Genomic DNA, 19,797 nt, shown 5'->3' with positions numbered 1-19,797 from the left:
TAATAACTGGCTGGATATTTTAAGTGAGTAAATATTAAGAGAAGATTCTACAGCAATGGCATTTGGTTTATGTGTTTTATTTTGAAATTAGAGCATTCAGACTTCTTAAGCTTTTTGGTGTTTTCTTGGTCATTTCCTTCAGTCCCTTGTCTTTGCTGATGGTGTTGATTACATACAATATTGACTATACAATAGACTGTTCAATGGATAATGACAAGCACTGATACAAATGACAATGAGAAAATAAACTACAAACCTCATCAGGGAATTGTTTCATGGAAACCAAACTAGACACATGAGATATAGTATGATGGCACAAAGAGAAGAATAAAGTGTTTCCCTCTGTAATTTTACTTTGCTTCTAGTCCCATTTTGTATTTACATTTGTCCACTTGCACAATGATGTGTGAGCGATGACTTGTTAATAGTTAGCATTTTAATACTTATGGACTGCTATTTTGTTTATTGATTCCAGTTGTTCCTGACACCCTGATCAGGAAAAAAGGGGTTCATACATTAAGATATTGATAATATCTATATTCTGTACTATCTACAGTATTTACTATTATTTACAATATGTATACAGTTTGCATGAGGCACAAATCAGCTAATTGGCCTAACCATCTAACCTAACCATCAAAAAAGAGTTGTGTACTTTCTCTTTAAAAAGAAAAGGGTCATATTAATGCTCAAATCTGTGGTATATTATGTGTACACTACATCTATACATGTACAGTTACTATTTGGAATATGGTTGCACAGGCACCATCCCATACTCCTCCTCCTTATCAACTGTGATATGGGCTTCATCTAGTAACTTCTGTAAGTGGCACATTCTTGAGTGGAATCAGATGTTTAGAGGGTGAAGGAAAACAGTGACAGAACAGTCTTTTGTCAGGCTACAGTGTAAGCTATGATTGGACATGTGCTTCACCTACAGTGTATCCAATCCAGAGCATAAATCTGGCTAAAGGGTGCATGTGTTTCAGGGAAAGATGAGTGATTTTTTGTTTTCTCTCTCCATTGTCACTTTGGTAATGATTTGTAGATCACTGTGGAAATGAAAGGACTTAAAGGTTCTTAAAGGTGATGTTGGAAGAATCATTGACTTTTTCATTACTGATAGTGATATAATACATCTACCATTAAGGAAGCTGCAGTATATGTGGTATCTAATGGTGTGCTGAGTTGTGTCTGTATATGTTGAGCCATAAAGAAGGCATATCTATGCAAAGGAAGAAAAACAAAGTTGAATTAAATAAATACATGACAGAAAAATAAATTGTAGATTTTGTAGTCACTGAAGATGTGGACTGTTTTTTAGGGAGATGTCAGTCTAGATTTTGTAGGCTGTACACAAATAGGGAAGATAGTCGACTAGCCCCACCCCTCCCCAACTTTCCACTCTTAGAGGGTTTCCCACAGTGACCTGGATCAATACAGTGCACATTGTCGTGGGAATAGTAGAAATAATAGTCACTGATTAAGCATAACATTATGACTTTTCTAATATTGTGTAGGTCTTTATTCCATTTCTGACTCAGAATGGACATGAGTCTTCTGAGGGTGTCCTATGGTGTCTGACAACAGAATGTTACTGGTAGGGGTCTTTAGGTCCTATGGGTTGAGGGGAGGGGCCTCTGTGGACCATCCCACTGATACTTGATCAGTTTGGAATCTAGTGAAGGCCAGGTCAACACTTTGTGCTGTTCTTCATGTTTTTTGAGTTATCATTGAGTTACTTCTAAACCGTTTCTGTATTTCTAGGTGAGTGCTACATGTCATCCACATGAATGTCAGGTCCAATCGTTTCCCAGCAGAACATTGTCACAAGATGGCTAGTGTTATATAAAAATATACATACGTACACATAACTTATTCATGGCAGTATAATAGAACTGGAGTGACAAGATGAAATGATGAAAGTATCGTAGTTGATTTTATCTGGCAACTCTGTAGACTCAATAAGTCTCTCACAGCAGCGGGTTGTCAGTAACCACAGGCCATGCAGTGAGTGTTTTCTTTAGGCTTGTACATCTCCATCACTTGTCGCAACCTCCAGTTTGAACACGTCATAGACCTCTCATTACAATTAAACTATTATTAAGTAAATTACACAAACTATCCATTAGTATCCTAGTATAGAAGTATTTGCCCATCTTGCTACATTAAATAGATATCCTGTCTGCCTCAGATTTTGGTATCCACCCTCAGAGGGTGACTCAAAGGCTTTTTGTTTGCCAGCTTCCATTTAGCTCAAAATAACTTGATCTCAGCCCTATTTTCATTTCTCCTTCCGCCTACACAAGCAGCATCAACACAGCGTGCCTGGCATATATGGCTCTTTGAAAAATGCAGCAGGAGGTTGTGGTAAAAGACGGGTGGTGAGATTCTGTCTCTCATATGTTTTTTTTTTATCCCTTCTATTTAATCTTATAGAGTTTGTTTCTGCCCTCTTCACATGTATTAATTAAGAAATTATGTAATGTTGATATACAGTATTTTTCTTGTAGAACTGCATATTAAGCTTGTTGTAGAACCGGTCATAAATGCAGTCAGGAAATAAAAAAAGTTAACAAAGTAACCATAAGACACTGATTTTGCTCACACAAGTTGACACTTGGCTTTAATTGTCTGATTATTATTTTTCGGTCATAAAATCTTGATGACCTCTCACCAGACTCCCAGCCATGATACTACCAATTGTGCACTCAAACATAGGTTTCTGCAGGTAATAATAAAAATCGTGCTTTTTAGTGGATTGTTTTGCTCCATTTTTGTTAGACCTCAATATACTGCAACTTGAAGCAAACTACTTTTAGTGGATGCCATATTTGTTTTTGGTCTTCACTTGCTAAATGCTTGCCAGATGTGAAATTTTCTATCAAAGTCTTATTGTCTTCCCATTAGAGAGATAATGTCTTTATTTCAGACATTCAATACTGCTTTTTCGTACTGTGAAAAAAAAACTGGTTAATACATGTTAAGTCGGGGCAATTTGGGTTATTGCCCCAACTAATGTGGCCACTGACAGTGTATGAGGTCCCTCTGACAAAGGTTTGGAAGCTTGAAAGGATGATTAACTCATCAATTAGGAGATGGCTTGGTGTCCCATGCTGCTTAAGCGGTGCAGCCTTGTATGGGAAAGGCATACTGGAGCTCCCAGTAACTAGTCTAACAGAGGAGTTTAAGTGTGCTAAGGCTAGACTGGAGATGACTCTTACTCAGTCAAAAGATCCAGTAGTCAGGCGGACAGCCCCCATGGTTAAAACAGGGAGGAAGTGGAACCCAAGAGATGCGGTTCAGGAGGCACAGGCAGCCCTCAGGTTTAGTGATATCATGGGGCATGTGCAGCAAGGGCGTGGAGGCCTGGGACTGTGTGCAGGGAAACCTCTGTGGAGCAAGGCATCTGCGGAGGAAAAGAAGAAGATGGTAGTGGAGGAAATTTATAGGCAAGAGGAAGTAATGAGATGCACGAAGGCAGTGTCGCAGGCTAAGCAAGGACAGTGGGTGAACTGGGAGAGTGTAGAGAAAGGGAAGGTGTCGTGGAGCGAGCTGTGGAGCATGGAGGCTAGTAGGATTAGATTTATGATAGGGGCAATTTATGATGTGCTGCCATCTCTGCAAAACCTAAACCAGTGGTTAGGGGAGGATGCTGCTTGCCCACTTTAGTGTATGTACGCTTAGCCATATTCTGCCAGGTTGTAGGGTTAGTCTCTCTCAAGGGAGATACACCTGGCGCCACAACCAGGTTCTGAAATGGTTAGCAGCTGCAATTGAGGAAAAACGGACTGAAGCAAATTTCTCAGCTGCTAGAAAGGAGAATAAGCATATAATGTTTGTTCAGGAGGGAGATAAGGCTAGACTGGCGAGACTCAGGCATAATGCAGGGCAGGTAAGTGTGGGCAGAGTCTGGGAGCTGAGGACCGACCTGGATGGTGGCTTGAGCGTTCCACAACAGCCGTGACCCTCAAAAGACCGGACATGCTGTTGTGGTCTGAGAAAGAAAGGATAGTGTATTTTGTGGAATTAACTGTGCCATGGGAAGACAGAGTTGAAGAGGCGAATGCGCACAAGAGAGATAGATATGCGGAGTTGGCATCAGAAGCAGAGCAGCGAGGCTGGAGCGGCCTTGTGCGCCCAGTGGAGGTTGGCTGCAGTGGATTTTTTGCGATATCCACCATTGCTCTCCTGTGTGAGTTGGGCATTCGCGGAAAAGAACAAAGGGTTGCCGTAAAGAATATGTCCCTGGCAGCGAAACGAGCGAGTCAGTGGCTACGGAGGAAGCACGCTAACTCGGGAGCATGCTAAAGGTAAGGCTAGCTATGTGCTAACATGAGGTAGCAGTTGTAGTTTGATTAATCTTATCTGCCGGTTGAAAGGCACATGGTGGCGCGGTGGCTGCATTGAGGGGGTTGACTCCGGGACGCTGGAGCTCACTGTTAAGCCTTCTTGAGGTGTCGTGGGCCTAACTTAACGAAACATCAGTGAAGGGAGGTGCCCACTTGAAAACCCCAATGATGTGCGGCACACTGCCTACTGTTGCTAGTTAGGCTCGTTTGCTGGTGTTTTCTTGTGTGTAACTTCTGATCTTGGCAGAGGGGAGCAATGTTGTTTGAAGCATAGTTGCATGTCCCATCATTTCTTACTTACTGCTGACGGTTAGGCTAATTAGCTGGTGTTTTCTAGTGTTTTGTCATTCCCATCATCTCTGTTACCTACTGCTGGTGTCTCGGCTAATTAGCTGGTGTTTTATTTTTGTGGCTAGGCTAATTGCATCTAGTTTCTCACATAGGCAGAAGGAAGAGATGTCTGGTCTGAGTGTAGTCACATTCCCATCATCCCATCATCTCTATTACCTACGGCTGTTGGCTAGGCTAATTAGCTGGGGTTTTATTTCTGTGGCTAGGTTAGTAGCTGACCACTGGTCTGCTGGTTGGTTGTCCAGTTGGACCTGGCTTCTAAAGGAGTTTTGCCTTAGATCATGGCACAAGGGATTGTAACATCTCATCCTGTGTATTATTGAATATGATGTAAATATTAAAATTATTAGATGTGTTTTAAGGTTAGCTGATATCGACTAAACTCAGTGCATCTCATGCTTTAACCATGCATGAGATCACAGATTTGATCCTCAGTTGCTTGCACTCTACTATACTTTAGTAGTATACTTACACAGAAGAGACATATTTCTTTGAGACTGTCATTAAATTGTTGTCTGCCAGATGATGAACTGCAGCCAGATGCATCTAAAGAATAAAATAAAGTATATTATTATATTTCTGTTTAAACCTGACACTTTAATTTCATGGGCTGTAACATAAGCTAGAAGTAACATCTGGGTAATAGTGACTAAACAGATCAGGCATAACATTACGACCACCTTCCTAATATTGTGTAGGTCTCTCTTGTGCCTCCAAAACTATGTTGTGACCAGTATTGGGCATGTTACTTTTAAAAAGTAATTAGTTATAGTTACTTCTCCCAAAAAGTAACTGAGTTAGTAACTGAATTACGGGTGGCTATGGCTCAGTAGGTAGAGCGGATTGTCCATGAACCGAAGGGTTAGCGGTTCGATCCCCTGAGTGTGCCATATGCTGAAGTGTCCTTGAGCAAGACACTGACCCCCAGTTGTTCCCAATGCAACTGGCACTGGTGTGTGAATGTGTGTGTGCTTGTGTGAGCGAATGGGTGGATGTGTCTCATACCATAAAGTTTGAGTAACTGATTTCTTTCATCTGGCGTCATAGGTAAATGTAGCTGAGTGTCATCTACATATATACTACTACTACTAGAGACAAATTGGTCTTAGGACTGCACACAAAAAAAATAAAAATAATAATACATCTAATGTTAACATAGTGTTAACATCTACAACTCTAATTTAGTCAGAGTGTTTAATTGGACCTCACGTTTTCTCATTGTGTATCTTGATTTATGTTGGACATGCCTTGCACTAACTTGTGTTTTATTGACTATCTCTTCCTGTCTTCCAGAGTCAACAGCTCTCCTCTCAGGGACAGTCCTCTGCAGTCTCTCTCTGATCAAGGGCCTGGCTGGGAGCTTTCATCCATATCATTCCTCTTTCCGTTCACCTGCCTTTCCCCCTGCCATGAAAGGCCTATCCAGTAGTCGGAGTCACCACCATTTGGTCTCCTATGAACCATCATATGAGCCCCTGGGTCACCATTTTGAGCGCAAGCCATATTTCATCAGTCAGATGGACATGCCTGTGCCCGTTCCCATGCCATCTGAGCTCCCCTATTACAGTGCTCAGCGTACCTCGTACCCCCCTGACAGCAACAGCATCGTCCCATATGGAACCTTCCCAAGGAGGTGTCACTCTACCTCCTCATCTCACCATCCTGAGGTAAAGGATGAGTGTATGGCCATGGTACCATATGTAGGAGGAGGAGGAGGGGGGGGTAGAGGAGGCTATGTGGGTAATATGCCCACTCGGGTACCAGCAAACTATGCAGACCCGTTTGAGCGTCAGTCGTCATTTTCCAGAGATGGCTACCATACACTGCAATACAAACGAGGAGTTCTTGCCCAGAGCGGGGGTATGGGGGCCAACAACAACAACAATGACAGTCCAGGGAGAATTCGTCACCTGGTCCACTCAGTCCAGAAACTCTTCACCAAGTCACATTCACTGGAAGGGCCACACCACACACAGTCCTCCAAAGGGGCCAACAATGGGAGCGTTAATGGTGGTGGTGGTGGCGGAGGAGGTGGTGGTGGTGGTTCAAGGGCAAGCCCAGAAGGTGAAACTCCACCAGTGGGAGTGCGCCACCGGAAGCGCAGCAAGAGCCGGGAGCGCTGTCGATCAGCGGAGCCCAAGCATCGAAGCCACCACCACCACCACCACCAGCTCCACGGCTCAGCATCTGCTCCTGGCTCTGGATATTGGAGCTCAGATGACAACCTGGAACGGGAGCTGTGTCTCTACCACCCTCACCACCACCAACCTCCACCCTCCCCATCCCCCTCCATTTCCCCCTCACCTATCGCCATGACAATGGGCCGGTACCCTGGTAACAACCCTGACAAGTTCTCTCAGACTCCCCTCCCCAGTCTCTCCTCCTCGCAGCCCCAGCAGTACTTCATGATGGACCCCTATGGCACACTCAGCGAGCATACACACACCCACGCACACCATGGCCACACACACCACCATTCTGCACTCAAAGCCTCCCGGAGCAACAACGATATGAAGTATGCAGCGTCCTCAGCATGTGTGCCAGTTAGTGATAGCAGCAATAACAGCGGTGGCGGTATCGGTGGAGGAAGTGGCCATTTGCTACCAATGAGTCTTGTGGACGGGCCCCTTGTGAAGAAAGGGGCATGGTCATCAAGCCTTACGGTGAGCAGGGCCCAAGAGGTCTACACCAACAACAGCAGCCACAACCAACTACGAACCAGCGCAGGATCCGGTAACCTAAACCTAGATAGAGCTCTAGTCAAATCTAGGGGCAGTCAGCAGGACCGCTCTTGCCATTTCTTACAGGTAATTAATTCCTCCCCAATTGCCATAAAAACAGTCAGTTCACCCTTCTCCCCTCTGTTGACTCCCTTTTCTCCACGACTTATTTTCCTCACCAATGTTTCCTCTAAGTCAGTGTTCTCCAATCCTCTATGATCTTGGATCCTGAATCCTACCAAACACCATGGTCTCTAATTTCACTGAAAAACTGTCCCAGTTAAAAAATGGCAAATCAGTTTGTAGGATATGAATTGGACAGAGAGTCATCCTAAATTATAATTATAATTATTTTGCAAGGTAGTTGTGAGTTTAGCAAGGGTTACCATTTTTCCTCATCTTTGTACTAAAATACTGTAATATCTGGACAGGCCAGTTCTTGGAATGATCTGTAATATACACTAAAACAATACTACACTGTACTGCCACAGTCATGTAAGATACCCACTGTTGCAGCTTGTTTGTCTGAGTAACTCTTGGGATCTGTCCATTGTATGAATAATGTAGTGGCATTATCTGAAAAATTATCATACATATTTCCAGATAGGATAAGCCAGACTTTAGTCCAGCAGCATGCTACTGAGATTTCATTATTTAGAGTTATTTAGTTGTAAACAAAATCAACTTGTGTTGATTTTGTGCTCAAATGACATGTATGAATACCTTTCTGTATTTGTCTGTCCATCACTGCATAAAGCCACCTAAACAGTCAGAATCGCCTGGCCTAGTTAACACACAAATAGAGGACCTACGGACATTCATGCAAGTGGAATCTCATCCAGTACAAACACTGTTACAGTGTACACTTATGGTAGAAGGCTGACACTACAAGTTTGTCCTAGCAGTCTTCTGCAGCATAGACAGAGCTTTATCATGCTGATCACCTAAAGCATTGAGCTTGGCAGCCCTTAAACCATGCTTATGTTTAAGGCTTAGGTACAGGCTTTTGGGCATTTGGAGGGAAATTGTTGTTTTCTACCCTTATCCTTGTTATATGTGTAAAAGAAAGCTGGCATCATATTGTACTTATAGTTACAGACATATGACTTAGGAAAAAATATTATTCGTATCCTCATTAGGGTCACAGGGATTGCTAGAGACGGGGTACATGTTGGGAAAATATATGTTGTAAGAACAAGTGTAAGAACAAATATGTTGAAACCATATTGCGTTTTCCCTGATGTTCAACTGCTCAAGAAAAAAAAACTGATTGATCAAAGGGGGCATTAAGACTTGTTATATCCTATAGCAACTTCAAAATTTGTGAAGGAAGCAGCGGATATACATATGCAAATCTACACAGCAACTAGGGATCGACTGATATGGATTTTTCAGAGCCGATACCAATAATTAATAACCAAGCGAAACCGATAGCCCCTATTCATTTGCACTAAAAAATTTAGAATAACACACCTGGGATTAGAATGAATACAGTATACTGTTTGTTTGTTTTGTGTACACTGAAAAAATTAACTTTTTTGTAAAATAACACAAAATCTTAATTGAAATGCCTATAAGTTTAATTATTTTAAAAGAAAAGTGCAGGGGCCTTCTGGCAGCATTCCTTAAAACTCACTCAAATTAATAAACAAATAAATAATAGCTCCCTGAATTTTTGAAAAAAAATCAACAAAATAAACTGAACTAAGCTGTTCTCCAATTTGGGATTGAGTTAGTACTTCGAATCCCTCTTGTGTTTAGAACTGTATGTCATGTTACATAAATAAGAATAAGGCACTTGACAATTGTAAATGCAAACAATAAAGGCTACTTTACACACGTGAGTTGTAGACGCGACGGTAAATTTGTTGATTGAAAAAACTCGACGTGTGCTCTCTGCCTGACTCATTGAAATGGCCTCATTGCCCTGGACTTAACGATGACCGGCAAAAAGACGATTATTTAACATCCATTCCGCGTAGTTAAGTTTATCATAGTGTAGTGAGAGCATGAGCGCTGAGGGAAAGGCGATTGTAAACAAACAAGAACAAGTTAGCATGTGGTGTTTAACTTATAGGCTATAAGCACCTCGGGTGTTGTTTATTGATAAATCGGGAGCCGCTCCACGGGCTGAGACACGTTAGAAGATTAACTATTCCCACAAAGTAATGATTACGGATAGGGTCTATATTATTATCGTGCGTCTGGCCCCAGCTCTAAAGCGGTTGCGGCAATTATAATGTAGTGGTGGGCCATCATGAATTATCCTATGCCGTGTTGAAGTTGTGAACAGTTTCATCTCCAGAGCCAAACAGCAGGTTTTCCTCCCTTGTACTTGCTACAGCCTACCGTCATTATGCCTACTTTTTGTCTACTACCGAAGCAGTGGTCCGCTTTTCCTCCTTGTCTGTGGCGCTGCATGTAAAGACTTCAGTGTTGATTGGCTGTCACTGACTCACTTGTGCCAAGTAGCCAACAGTGAGGACGGTGGGCGGGACATTGTTACACAGCCAAGAGAGTGGTGACTTCAGGCAGAGAGACGGCTGCATCAGAGCCGAAGGAGCGCGTTTTAAAATACTTAATTAATTTTATCGGTTACCAGTGAAAAATACGGCCGATGCCGATGATCGCAAAAATGCCGAATATCGGCCGATATCATCCGCCAGGCCGATAATTGGTCGATCCCTAACAGCAACTATTAACGGGCATGACAGTTTGACAGTGAATTACCAAAATTGAAACAGGATTGGTCCTGAGTTTCTGAGTAGTGTTAATGGTTATTTCAGTCACTCGTAAAGCATTACGTAACGTTAACTGCAGGTTTGCTAAATTCATGCTATCAAAATATCTCCTTCTGACAGTATTTTTAAAAAGGAAAAATGCTTTGACTAATGGTTCTCATTAGAAACGGAGCTTACATCCAGACACAGCTGAACTTTGTATAGCTACCAAATCATACTACATATTAAGGCCAGTTCGGTCAAGATGTTTTTATGTAACTAGGTCCACTGGCTAGTGTTATGCAGTAGACTACAGTAAAGTAAATGCGGTACTCTTAAAAGCAAGGGTTACACATATTTATTTGGATATAATGAAGTCTAGAAGATAAGATGGTTGGCAAAATATTTAATTCATCTGTATAATAAAAGGTTGGAATAGCTAGCTTATAGTGAGCTGAAGATATATGCTGTAAATAGATCTTCTCATATAGACAAATCATTTGTCTAGAAGTACATATATGTACTTCTATAAGATGCTGTGACAACACAGCTAGTGACCTTAGTTCCTGAGGAAAAGGGATAACTATGTAGTGTAGATTCTCGTGCACCTCCGCTCTCCAAAACAGTACTTTCTATTACATGATTGCAGTGTTGCTATTTAACTTTCAGCTTCAGCAGGGGTATGATTTTATGTTCTTTTTGTTACCTGATTTACAAGAGTCTTTTTAGCAAATGCACCTCCATATGATATTGCCATCTCAGTTGAGTGCTATGCTCTGAGTCAAAGTCCAGAGTTTGGATCTTTGGATGTTTGATTGGAATGACAATTGCAGATCTATATCACTCAAAAGTATGACTAGTTATCACTGGCAAAGGCAACTTTGAGCATTTTTGGCTATGTACAAATGTAATAAGATATTTAAGTCATCTATAGGATACAGCAATCATTAATTTAACTATTTCCTTAATTTACATGTGTCTCATATAAATCATACATATTTATTATTTCACATTACACCTGTAACGAATAATTATTTAAAACAAAAATGTATTGGTGATTAAATAATTAATAGTGTAAAACTGTGAAAAATGTGCCTCCAGTTTCCAGAATCTGATTATTGTAAGGCTCCTCCCTGTTCCACTTGCATTACACTGTTAAAAAGAAGTCACTATCTATCCCTTTAGTTTCCATATATCATTTTTATTAAAAAAAAAAGAAGCATTTTTGCATTTGTCATTAAAAACAAACACACGAGCAAAGATCAAATCTAGAAACCAGCATGAGCCTGAACTATGAACTATGAAGTTAGGCAGGTACAAAATGACCCTTTGCTATTAATAGTTGACCTGAAACTACATGTGAGTCCATAGCGTGTCCACAGCCTTAGAGGGAACATTGCTCCTTACCACCAGACTATTGCTCTGTTCTCCAAAGAACCTCACCGCCACCCGACCCCCACCCCACTGCACACCCCCACACTGACCCCCCCACCCCCCCACCCCCTCTACCCATCAACCCACCTCCTCCTCCTCTACTTCCTTTGGAGAGCCTCCCTCTTCCTTCTCCTCTTCCTCCTGTTTCCTCCTTTTGAGTTGAGAGAGAAGTAAGTGCAGAGTCAGTAGCAGCCTTACTCTCTGAATGCTAGGTAATAACATAAACTCATGAAGAGCAACATCCTTTCTTGTTTGTAGAGCTCATTTTAATTTAGTAGTGATTTCCTTACTACTTTTCTGCAAGTTATCTTCTCTTTTTTCATTTTTTTTTTCTTGATAGTCAATTGTGCAGAAATGTGCATTTCTTTGAAGTGTTGTGTTGAGCTTGATGTTGTAGATATGTGTAATCGCACATGGTGTATCCAAATGTTTGTCAGTTAGCCTATCTAGTGGTACTGCAACTAAATGCTACAAAAATCTTAAATGGGGATTATTATTATTATTATTATAATTATGATTTTGCAGCGATAACATGGCATTTGAGACAAATTACCTGGTTAGTTTGTTAGTGCCAGTCATTTATGGTCATATTTTAGAGTGTGTAGTTGTTCTCTATATCCACTTAAACATGTATGTATATGTTAAACAAACACAAATAGTTATGGTTTCAGACATAGAACAATATTTAATCCTGGGGCAAACTACCATGGCCGTGGCAAACTATAGTTAGCAGTTGCATTAAAATCTACTATCTGCTACTATAGAGAGGTAGAAAACGAGGGTGGTGGGCATCTAGTTTAGGTAGGTGGTACCTACTACACTTGTAGTATGCCAAAGTAACATCTACACAAATACCAGAACCCAAGTTTCTTGCTTGGTTGAACAGTGCTTCCAGGATCACTTCTTTCTCGTGTTATCAAACCACACCAGCTAAGCTTCGCTCCTCACAAGTATCTATGAGCTTTGAGCACCTATGACTGTTAGCTACAATGGTTGCCCTTGCTTGGATCACTGGTAGATGGTTGGTAGATACCAACTACTACTACATGCCCAAAACATACTGGTTTGAAGATGGCTTTACCCAGTTGTCCATCGCAGATTCTGATACAACTTAAAGAACTAATCGTTCATTTGCCGCCCTCTTGAAAGGTGTTATTGTAAAGAGATAATTAGTGTTAACTTAACATGTCAGTGCTTGAAGTGTTGTGCCTGCTTGGCATGCGTTCTGTGTACAACTGTGATCAGTTGATTAGTGGGACACTGTGTGTCCCACTAGCAAGTGTTCTGATTAGACTGACTCTCATCCACTGTGAATAACACCGTGGTTGTAAATTAAATTTTCTACCTTGGAGGGATATAAACATTTTTTTTTTATCAGCTTCTCTGTGTAATGATATGTAAGCTCCATGTTTAGCCACTACATTGCCAGCATGCTCTAACTTACCCAACAGTAGATGTCCAGTTCAGTTAATCATGTATTACAGCTCTACAAGCAGCTACTGCTTCCAGAGGCTGGTATTCCAGCTGATACAAAACAAGTCTGTTATTCTTGTCCTTTATCTGCTTCACTCAACTTGCATCAGCATATATCCCTCCTTGGTATAGTAGTATAGGTCACCGGTTCTTTGCATGCTTATAGTAAATCTGGTAAACATTCATTTATGTGGAGAGTTTTAGACTGGCATGAACATATCCACTGCAGTTATCACATAAAAAAAAATACCTTTGAAACACCAGGTTTCAGAGCTCGCTTAATGCTTTCAGTTCAGTTCAATACAATTGTATTTATATAGCATCAATAACAATTGTAACAACAATTGTAACAACAATTGTAATACATTACACTGCCAAAAGTATTCAGTCACCCACCCAAAAAACTTATTTCTGGTGTTCCAATCACTTCCATGACCACAAGTGTATAAAATCACCTAGTTATGCAGACTACTACAAACATTTGTGAAAGAATGGGTCACTCTGAGGAGCTCAGTGAATTCCATCATGGTACTGTGATAGGATACCACCTGTGCAACAAGTCCAGTCTTGAAATTTCCACGCTACTAGATATTCCAGTCAAAAGCGTGGAAGTGATTGGGAATGACAGCAACCCACGGCAGGCTACATAAAATGACAGAGCATGGTCAGTATATGCTGAGGCACATACTGCGCAGATGTCAACAACTTTCGCCACCACTGGACAGCAGTGGAGATGCATTCTCTTGAGAATAATTAATAATTGTAATCTTCTGACATGATGTTTTTCACACTGACGCCACCAAACTGGGGACATGCATATGTTTTCAGAGATTTTCATTTGCCTGTGGTGCGAGAAGAACAGCAACAAAAGTCATGGATCATCTGTTAGCCTCAAACCTTAAGGAATTAATTATATTTAATCTAAAATAGGCCACTGTTTAAATAGACAAATTATACCTGCCTAACTCATCTTATTAACTTTATACTTCCTCTTCACTTGTGCCATTGTCACCATATTTTAGCATTTGACATTATCTAGTAAGTTCTGTCTGTTGCCATAGTGACAGCAGCTGAGGAAAAGACTCCATAGTCCCATTTCACTTGGCTTGTTCAATTAGCTAATTATTATCTTCAGTATCTAGACAGCAAGTTACAGTACCACAGTAAATGCTTCAGTGGCATTGTATACACTTCGTGTAACTATAGTGTTAGAGTTACTGTTGTGAAATGTACAGGGGCTTATTTCTTGTGCTTGGTTCCTTCAAACATTTGTGGAAAGATAGTTTACAGATTGCATTCTTAAGTCACAGAAAGGCATCACATCTCCAACAAACATCTCCAATAATGACAGTAAAGTGTAAACTGCAGGCAGCATAAATCTCTGATTCCTCAGCTACTACTGTAGCATAAGTGTTGAACTGCAGTGGATGTGAGGCTGGTGTGTGGGCGGGAAGCCCTGCTGATGCTTCTGCAGCTGGTCCTTTCCCCGCATTCTCTTTTTATAGTTAAACTGCTCATTTGTGTCTCTTTTACGTCACACACAGAGAAACATTTAGTCCAACAGATCTGTTCAGCCTCTTTTCCTCAGTGATTCACATAATTAGTCAGAGAAGCAGTGCAATTCTTCTGCGGTCTATTATTGTCTTGCAAATTCTTGCACTCTAGCCTCTAGGCTCAAGGCAATATATGCTAGCAAGTTTGACACATGTCACTGGAATTGCCCCAGTTGGCAGAAACACACTTAAATGTGTGGGCTAATTAAAAATAATTAGCTTTGGTGTGTTTAATATCAAACATACACTATAGGTGCATATACTATGACATACTATAAGTGCATATAGAAATATTATAAGGCTGTGTCTCTGCTAAATATACTATTATTGTGTGTTTTTGTAATTAATTATATAAGATCTTAATCTATAATTCTGTGTTGAGACCCAGTATGTAAAAATGTCTCATGTATGGCTGCTGAAGAAATGCTCAGCATTTACTATGTATGAAAACTATCTTCTTAAAAGAAAAGAATGGCTGTTTTATTTATGATTTAAGCACAACAGAATGGGATCAGAATCAATGAATAGATTGAGGAGAGTGTTTTTATAATACTCCTTCAGTATTGTTATACTAAAGCATTACATATGGCATTTTAACACATCTTATACTCCTTTCACTACTGTAATACTATGTTTTCTTACATGGTTGTGGTATATTTTGAGGAAGTTTTTGAAACTACGAAGATCATAATCTGATCAAGAATCTTTGGGAGAAAATGAAGAAGGCTTGATCCACACAGACACAAAGGATCTGCTAGCGATGTCCTGGTGCAAAATACTGCAATGACACCATTTTCCTAGAAACACTTCTCGGATAGAATAGTCTCTTGTTACATTCATCACACATCTGTCTCTGGGCCTTTTGAACCTTTATCCATTTGGGTTCCAATTCTGATTTTTTACAGCTATTTATATTCAAATGTTCTGTGAATGATTCATAATCATCCCTGAAAGTACAACCAATACAGTGGAAATTAAAGGAATTTTGTTTATGGGCTAATGTAACGTAAGATGAAAAAATTTCAGAGCCAGGCATAGGAAAACAGAAATAAAAACTATTCAAGTGGACACATATGAGTTTTCGTTACTCACTTTGAAACGTTTTACATGTGTAAATTGTAAATTTTGCTTTGTTCATTTGTTTATTTGCAGTTGTCTTTGCAACCCTTTCTTAGTTGACAAACTGACCCTTAGGTTAGATTGGTGCACGTATATCAACACAATGAATTCCCACACACACTCTGCTGTGTATGTATGGGTGCAACTGTGCTCAGAACTCGCTGACTTCTGGACAGCAGATGCATGAATTAGCCAGAGAGAAATTTTAGACTGGCTCCTGCACTGTTACATGCTAATTGGCCAACAGACTGTACCACTGCAGCGTGGGAGCTGTGTATGACAGCATGTGTGTATGTGTAGGATGGATTTACATGAATGCCAGCCATTGGTTTAGCCCAGTTTGTATTTAGGGTATTGAGGTAATACATAGTAGCTTTTTGGCATAGGTTCCATGTTCCATCAGGCCACTTTAGTTAGCCAGGTTTGTAGCTGGGACTCTGACAGCTATGGAAAGGATTATCCTGACAGTGTTTCTCTCTGTGGTCAGGTACCTCAGGATGAATGGAGCAACTTCTCTCCTTTGGGAAAGGAGGATGACATCCCCTGTCGGAGGATGAGGAGTGGCAGCTACGTAAAAGCCATGGCTGAGGATGACAGTGGAGACTCTGATGGGAGTCCCAAACCCTCACCAAAAATGCAGGCACGCCGGGCTAGCTACCTGAAAGCCACACAGCCATCACTGACTGAGATGACCACTCTACAGTAAGATTCAATGTCTCTTCCCCTCTGTTCTTGGCAATATGTGTATACATGCAAAACAATTACAACATCGTTTTTACTTGCTTCTTCTCCCATATTCAAAAATACTGAGATGACTGAATTAAAATGATATAAAAATTAGCCAGGTTTCTTGGAACAATGCATCAGTACATTCAGTAATTATAGCCAATTCGGACCATTTTTCTGATATAGCCCCGGCAGATTTTCATGAAACACAGTAGTGACTGATGTGACAGACAAAGTGGAGCCAACAGAGATCAGAAGGGGTTGCAGTGAAAATGTTAGTCTGTAATATCTATGTAATACTTTTAGAGTTAAAACTGTCTGGACAGAGATCTAAAATGCTCTTCCCGGAATCTGCTGGAGCCACCCTTCCAGTTTGTGGGTAACCTCAAATGCTTTCCACAGCTGTAGTACCTTCTCCAACCCCAGGCTAAGGTTGAAGATGTGTCCAAAGATCCCATCAGCTGATCCGAACGCAGCTTCAGAAGCGTGGCACTGATGCCATCTGGAACCACAGTTTTTCCAGGTTGTAACCCACCCAAGCTCTCTCTTCACCTTCGTTGTAGGGAGGGACAGGTTGGTGCCAGGGAGTTGAGGGATGGTGGATACTGGTGTGGGGTTAGTTGTGAGCATTGACTGTACATATACCATGGACAAACCCATTGTGACATAACTCACTGGATTCTGAACCTTGAAGATAAAGCCTGAAGTGGGCAGAGCCCACGTCGCCATGTTGGATGAGCTTTAGTCCACCCACACGCGGATACTCCAAATATGAATGTGGGGGGTTGTTTCGGACATTCCGACGCTACCTCAGGTTACCGCTGGTCACTCTAAGCACCATTAATTGATGCTGAGACACTGCATACTCAGAAGTGATCATGTAAAGGGAGAAGACGAAAGCTTCAATGTTGCAGGACATATTTTCAACTAGCCACCAGTGAAAGAGACCCTGATCGTGTTCGCCCTTGCAGGCCCTCTAGTGGCCAGGATGCCGGCGTCCAAGATTAATTAGCATATCAAAAGCATAATTTTTCTAACAAAACTTGTGGCTGTATAATGAAAAATCTGATATAAACATGTTACTGATATTACCAGCAGATAGTGTTGCAGAAATGACATCACATCAATAAAATGAGATGAACATAAGACCTTTTTTAGTGGTTGCTTTCACCAGTTTTTTTAATATAATAGAAACAACACACAAATTCAGAAACTGGAATTCTGGTCTAGTCCATCACCCACTCGGTGGGACCAGGATGAGGATGCATGTCCCTTAGTATTTGCACATATGTATATGGCTGTACAGTACTCAAGGTCTGCAATTTAACCCAATAGTCATTCTGTTGTTTCAAATACAGTGTATATAACATTCTTAGATTCTCAGAACACAAAATGTAGAACTCTGTACTGAAAATGAACATATACATTACATTGTCCATCAAATATTATATTATCAGTTATGGAAAAAAAAGGTCAGTGTATTTCATTACATTATTGGTGAAGTTATTACATTTTCAGGTGTTATTACATTTTCAGAAAATTATTACATTATAGGGTGCTACATGCTTCCCCCCTCTGATCTTCCTCCTCAGCTCCCTCTGCATAGTCTTCAGGTTGACCTTGTTTCCTGACTTTAAGGCTGTGTCGGTATTAACAGAGGGGGGAATGTACATTGTTGTCGTCATAATATGCATCAATTCCCTTGGTAGGTAATATGGCCTCACGTTCAGTGTCCTTACAACAGAACTGATCCTTAATAGTGATGTGCTCTGGGTTACACCATCCATCCCTCCAGCTAGCCCTCCATCTTTTCTCTTACTGCAGGATGAGAGTCCAATCTTATTGCTGTTAGCCATGTCTCCGCAAACACCAGGATCATACTCTTGTGGTGCTCTCTGATGCTGGGTGAGAGTCGTTAGCTCAGGTCTAACATTTCTGGTTATGGCGGAGGGGAGAACAGGTTTATAATGTCTCCTCATGGCACACCGCTCAACGCTGGCGGAGGTCCCCCCTCTCTTCCTCCTCTTTAACTCACAAGGGGCATCAGCTCTCTCACTGTGTAGCATCACCATGCACTCGGAAGTACATGTGGAAAAAAAAATCTCAATCAGTTATTTGAAAAATGGCCCGGCCAACCATAAAAGATGCAATGGGACAACTCTTTTCCTATTCTCAATTTTTATTTATTACTGGAGGAAATATTAGGTTGAAAACCTTCAAACGAAAAACAGAAATGTACAGCTTTCATCATTCTCGAACAAACAAATGTATTACATACTTTTTTAAAAAAAAAATGTTTCTAGTAATTGATTCAAATATTGTAACTTTAACTATTAATTAATATTCACAGTTTTTAATCCTTATATCATTTGATTACCTTCACTGCTGCATGAATACATTAATAGGCTGCTTGTCCTAATCATGAAATGCAAACTGTATTGTATCTGCTTTTAGTAACAAAATAAACATTTATCATCAATATAATTCCATTCAATTCAATTCAATTCAATTATACATTTCATCAGTATAATTTCAGTTCATCCATACCAGTAGCTTCTTCATGGGTTAGCCCAAGCTAAACAGCTGTGTTGCCTGAAACCACACTGAAGTGCAAAGTGATCTTACTGACAAACTACAGGTGTCAGGGTTTCTTTGGCTTTGACCAACTGATTTATTACTTTTGACTTAAAATTATTATTAAAGGGAAAAAAATCAAATGGCCCTGTGGGAAAATGTGTTTGGCCTCCCTGTTAAAACATAACATAACTGTGGTTTATCACTTCTGAGTTCAATTTCTCTAGTCCAGGGATGATCAAACTGGTCCCAGTGAAGGGCCATAATTGAACCCATCTTGATGATCCCCAAGACTTTTGTGAAAATACTCTGTGGACTCATGAGGCAAAAGTTGGGAATTTGAGTCTCCTATTGCATCTGGCACAAAAGTAGCACAACATCATACCAATTAGAGGTGTGCAAACCATTTGTATTTGTTGAGGGAAAATCTATATTTGACTAAAATTCGAAATAAGTGTAAAAATAGTTTGTTTTTTCAGTAGCTTCAAATTTAAGACATGTAAGTGTAAAATAAGTATTCTTTAATTAGCCATTATAATAATTATGGATGTATATGCAACATTGGTTGATGTTTTGCATTAAATACAGCTAAAAGAGGTGATTTATACTGACTTGAAGGGGCAGAACATTAATGTAATGATGATTTGGTGCTTGTGGGTGGCAATTAGGGGTGGACGATATGGCAAAAATATCATATCACGATTTTTTAAAAATAAAATCATGATTTCGATTTTATCACGATCTTAAATTGAAAAATGAAAAACAGACAATTTAG

At 40.5% G+C, this 19,797-nt stretch overlaps 1 protein-coding gene across 4 annotated transcripts in view; it reads left to right on the top strand.

The window, feature by feature from the left end:
• The window catches only part of dlgap1a (discs, large (Drosophila) homolog-associated protein 1a), a 112,499-nt gene that overhangs the window by 38,433 nt on the left and 54,269 nt on the right, over positions 1-19,797 (top strand). For 3 of the 4 annotated variants that reach the window (XM_047589740.1, XM_047589739.1, XM_047589742.1), the window contains exons 3-4: positions 5,997-7,510; positions 16,210-16,424. In XM_047589740.1, coding sequence (XP_047445696.1) covers positions 6,113-7,510; positions 16,210-16,424 — 1,613 coding nt within the window. In that variant the 5' untranslated portion in view covers positions 5,997-6,112. The remainder of the gene's footprint in view (positions 1-5,996; positions 7,511-16,209; positions 16,425-19,797) is intronic. The other variant, XM_047589741.1, reaches the window with a different exon arrangement.

This window comes from Mugil cephalus, chromosome 7 (genome assembly GCF_022458985.1).
Source record: "Mugil cephalus isolate CIBA_MC_2020 chromosome 7, CIBA_Mcephalus_1.1, whole genome shotgun sequence".
Classification (NCBI taxonomy): domain Eukaryota; kingdom Metazoa; phylum Chordata; class Actinopteri; order Mugiliformes; family Mugilidae; genus Mugil; species Mugil cephalus.
This window is presented reverse-complemented; position numbering and strand designations above follow the sequence as displayed.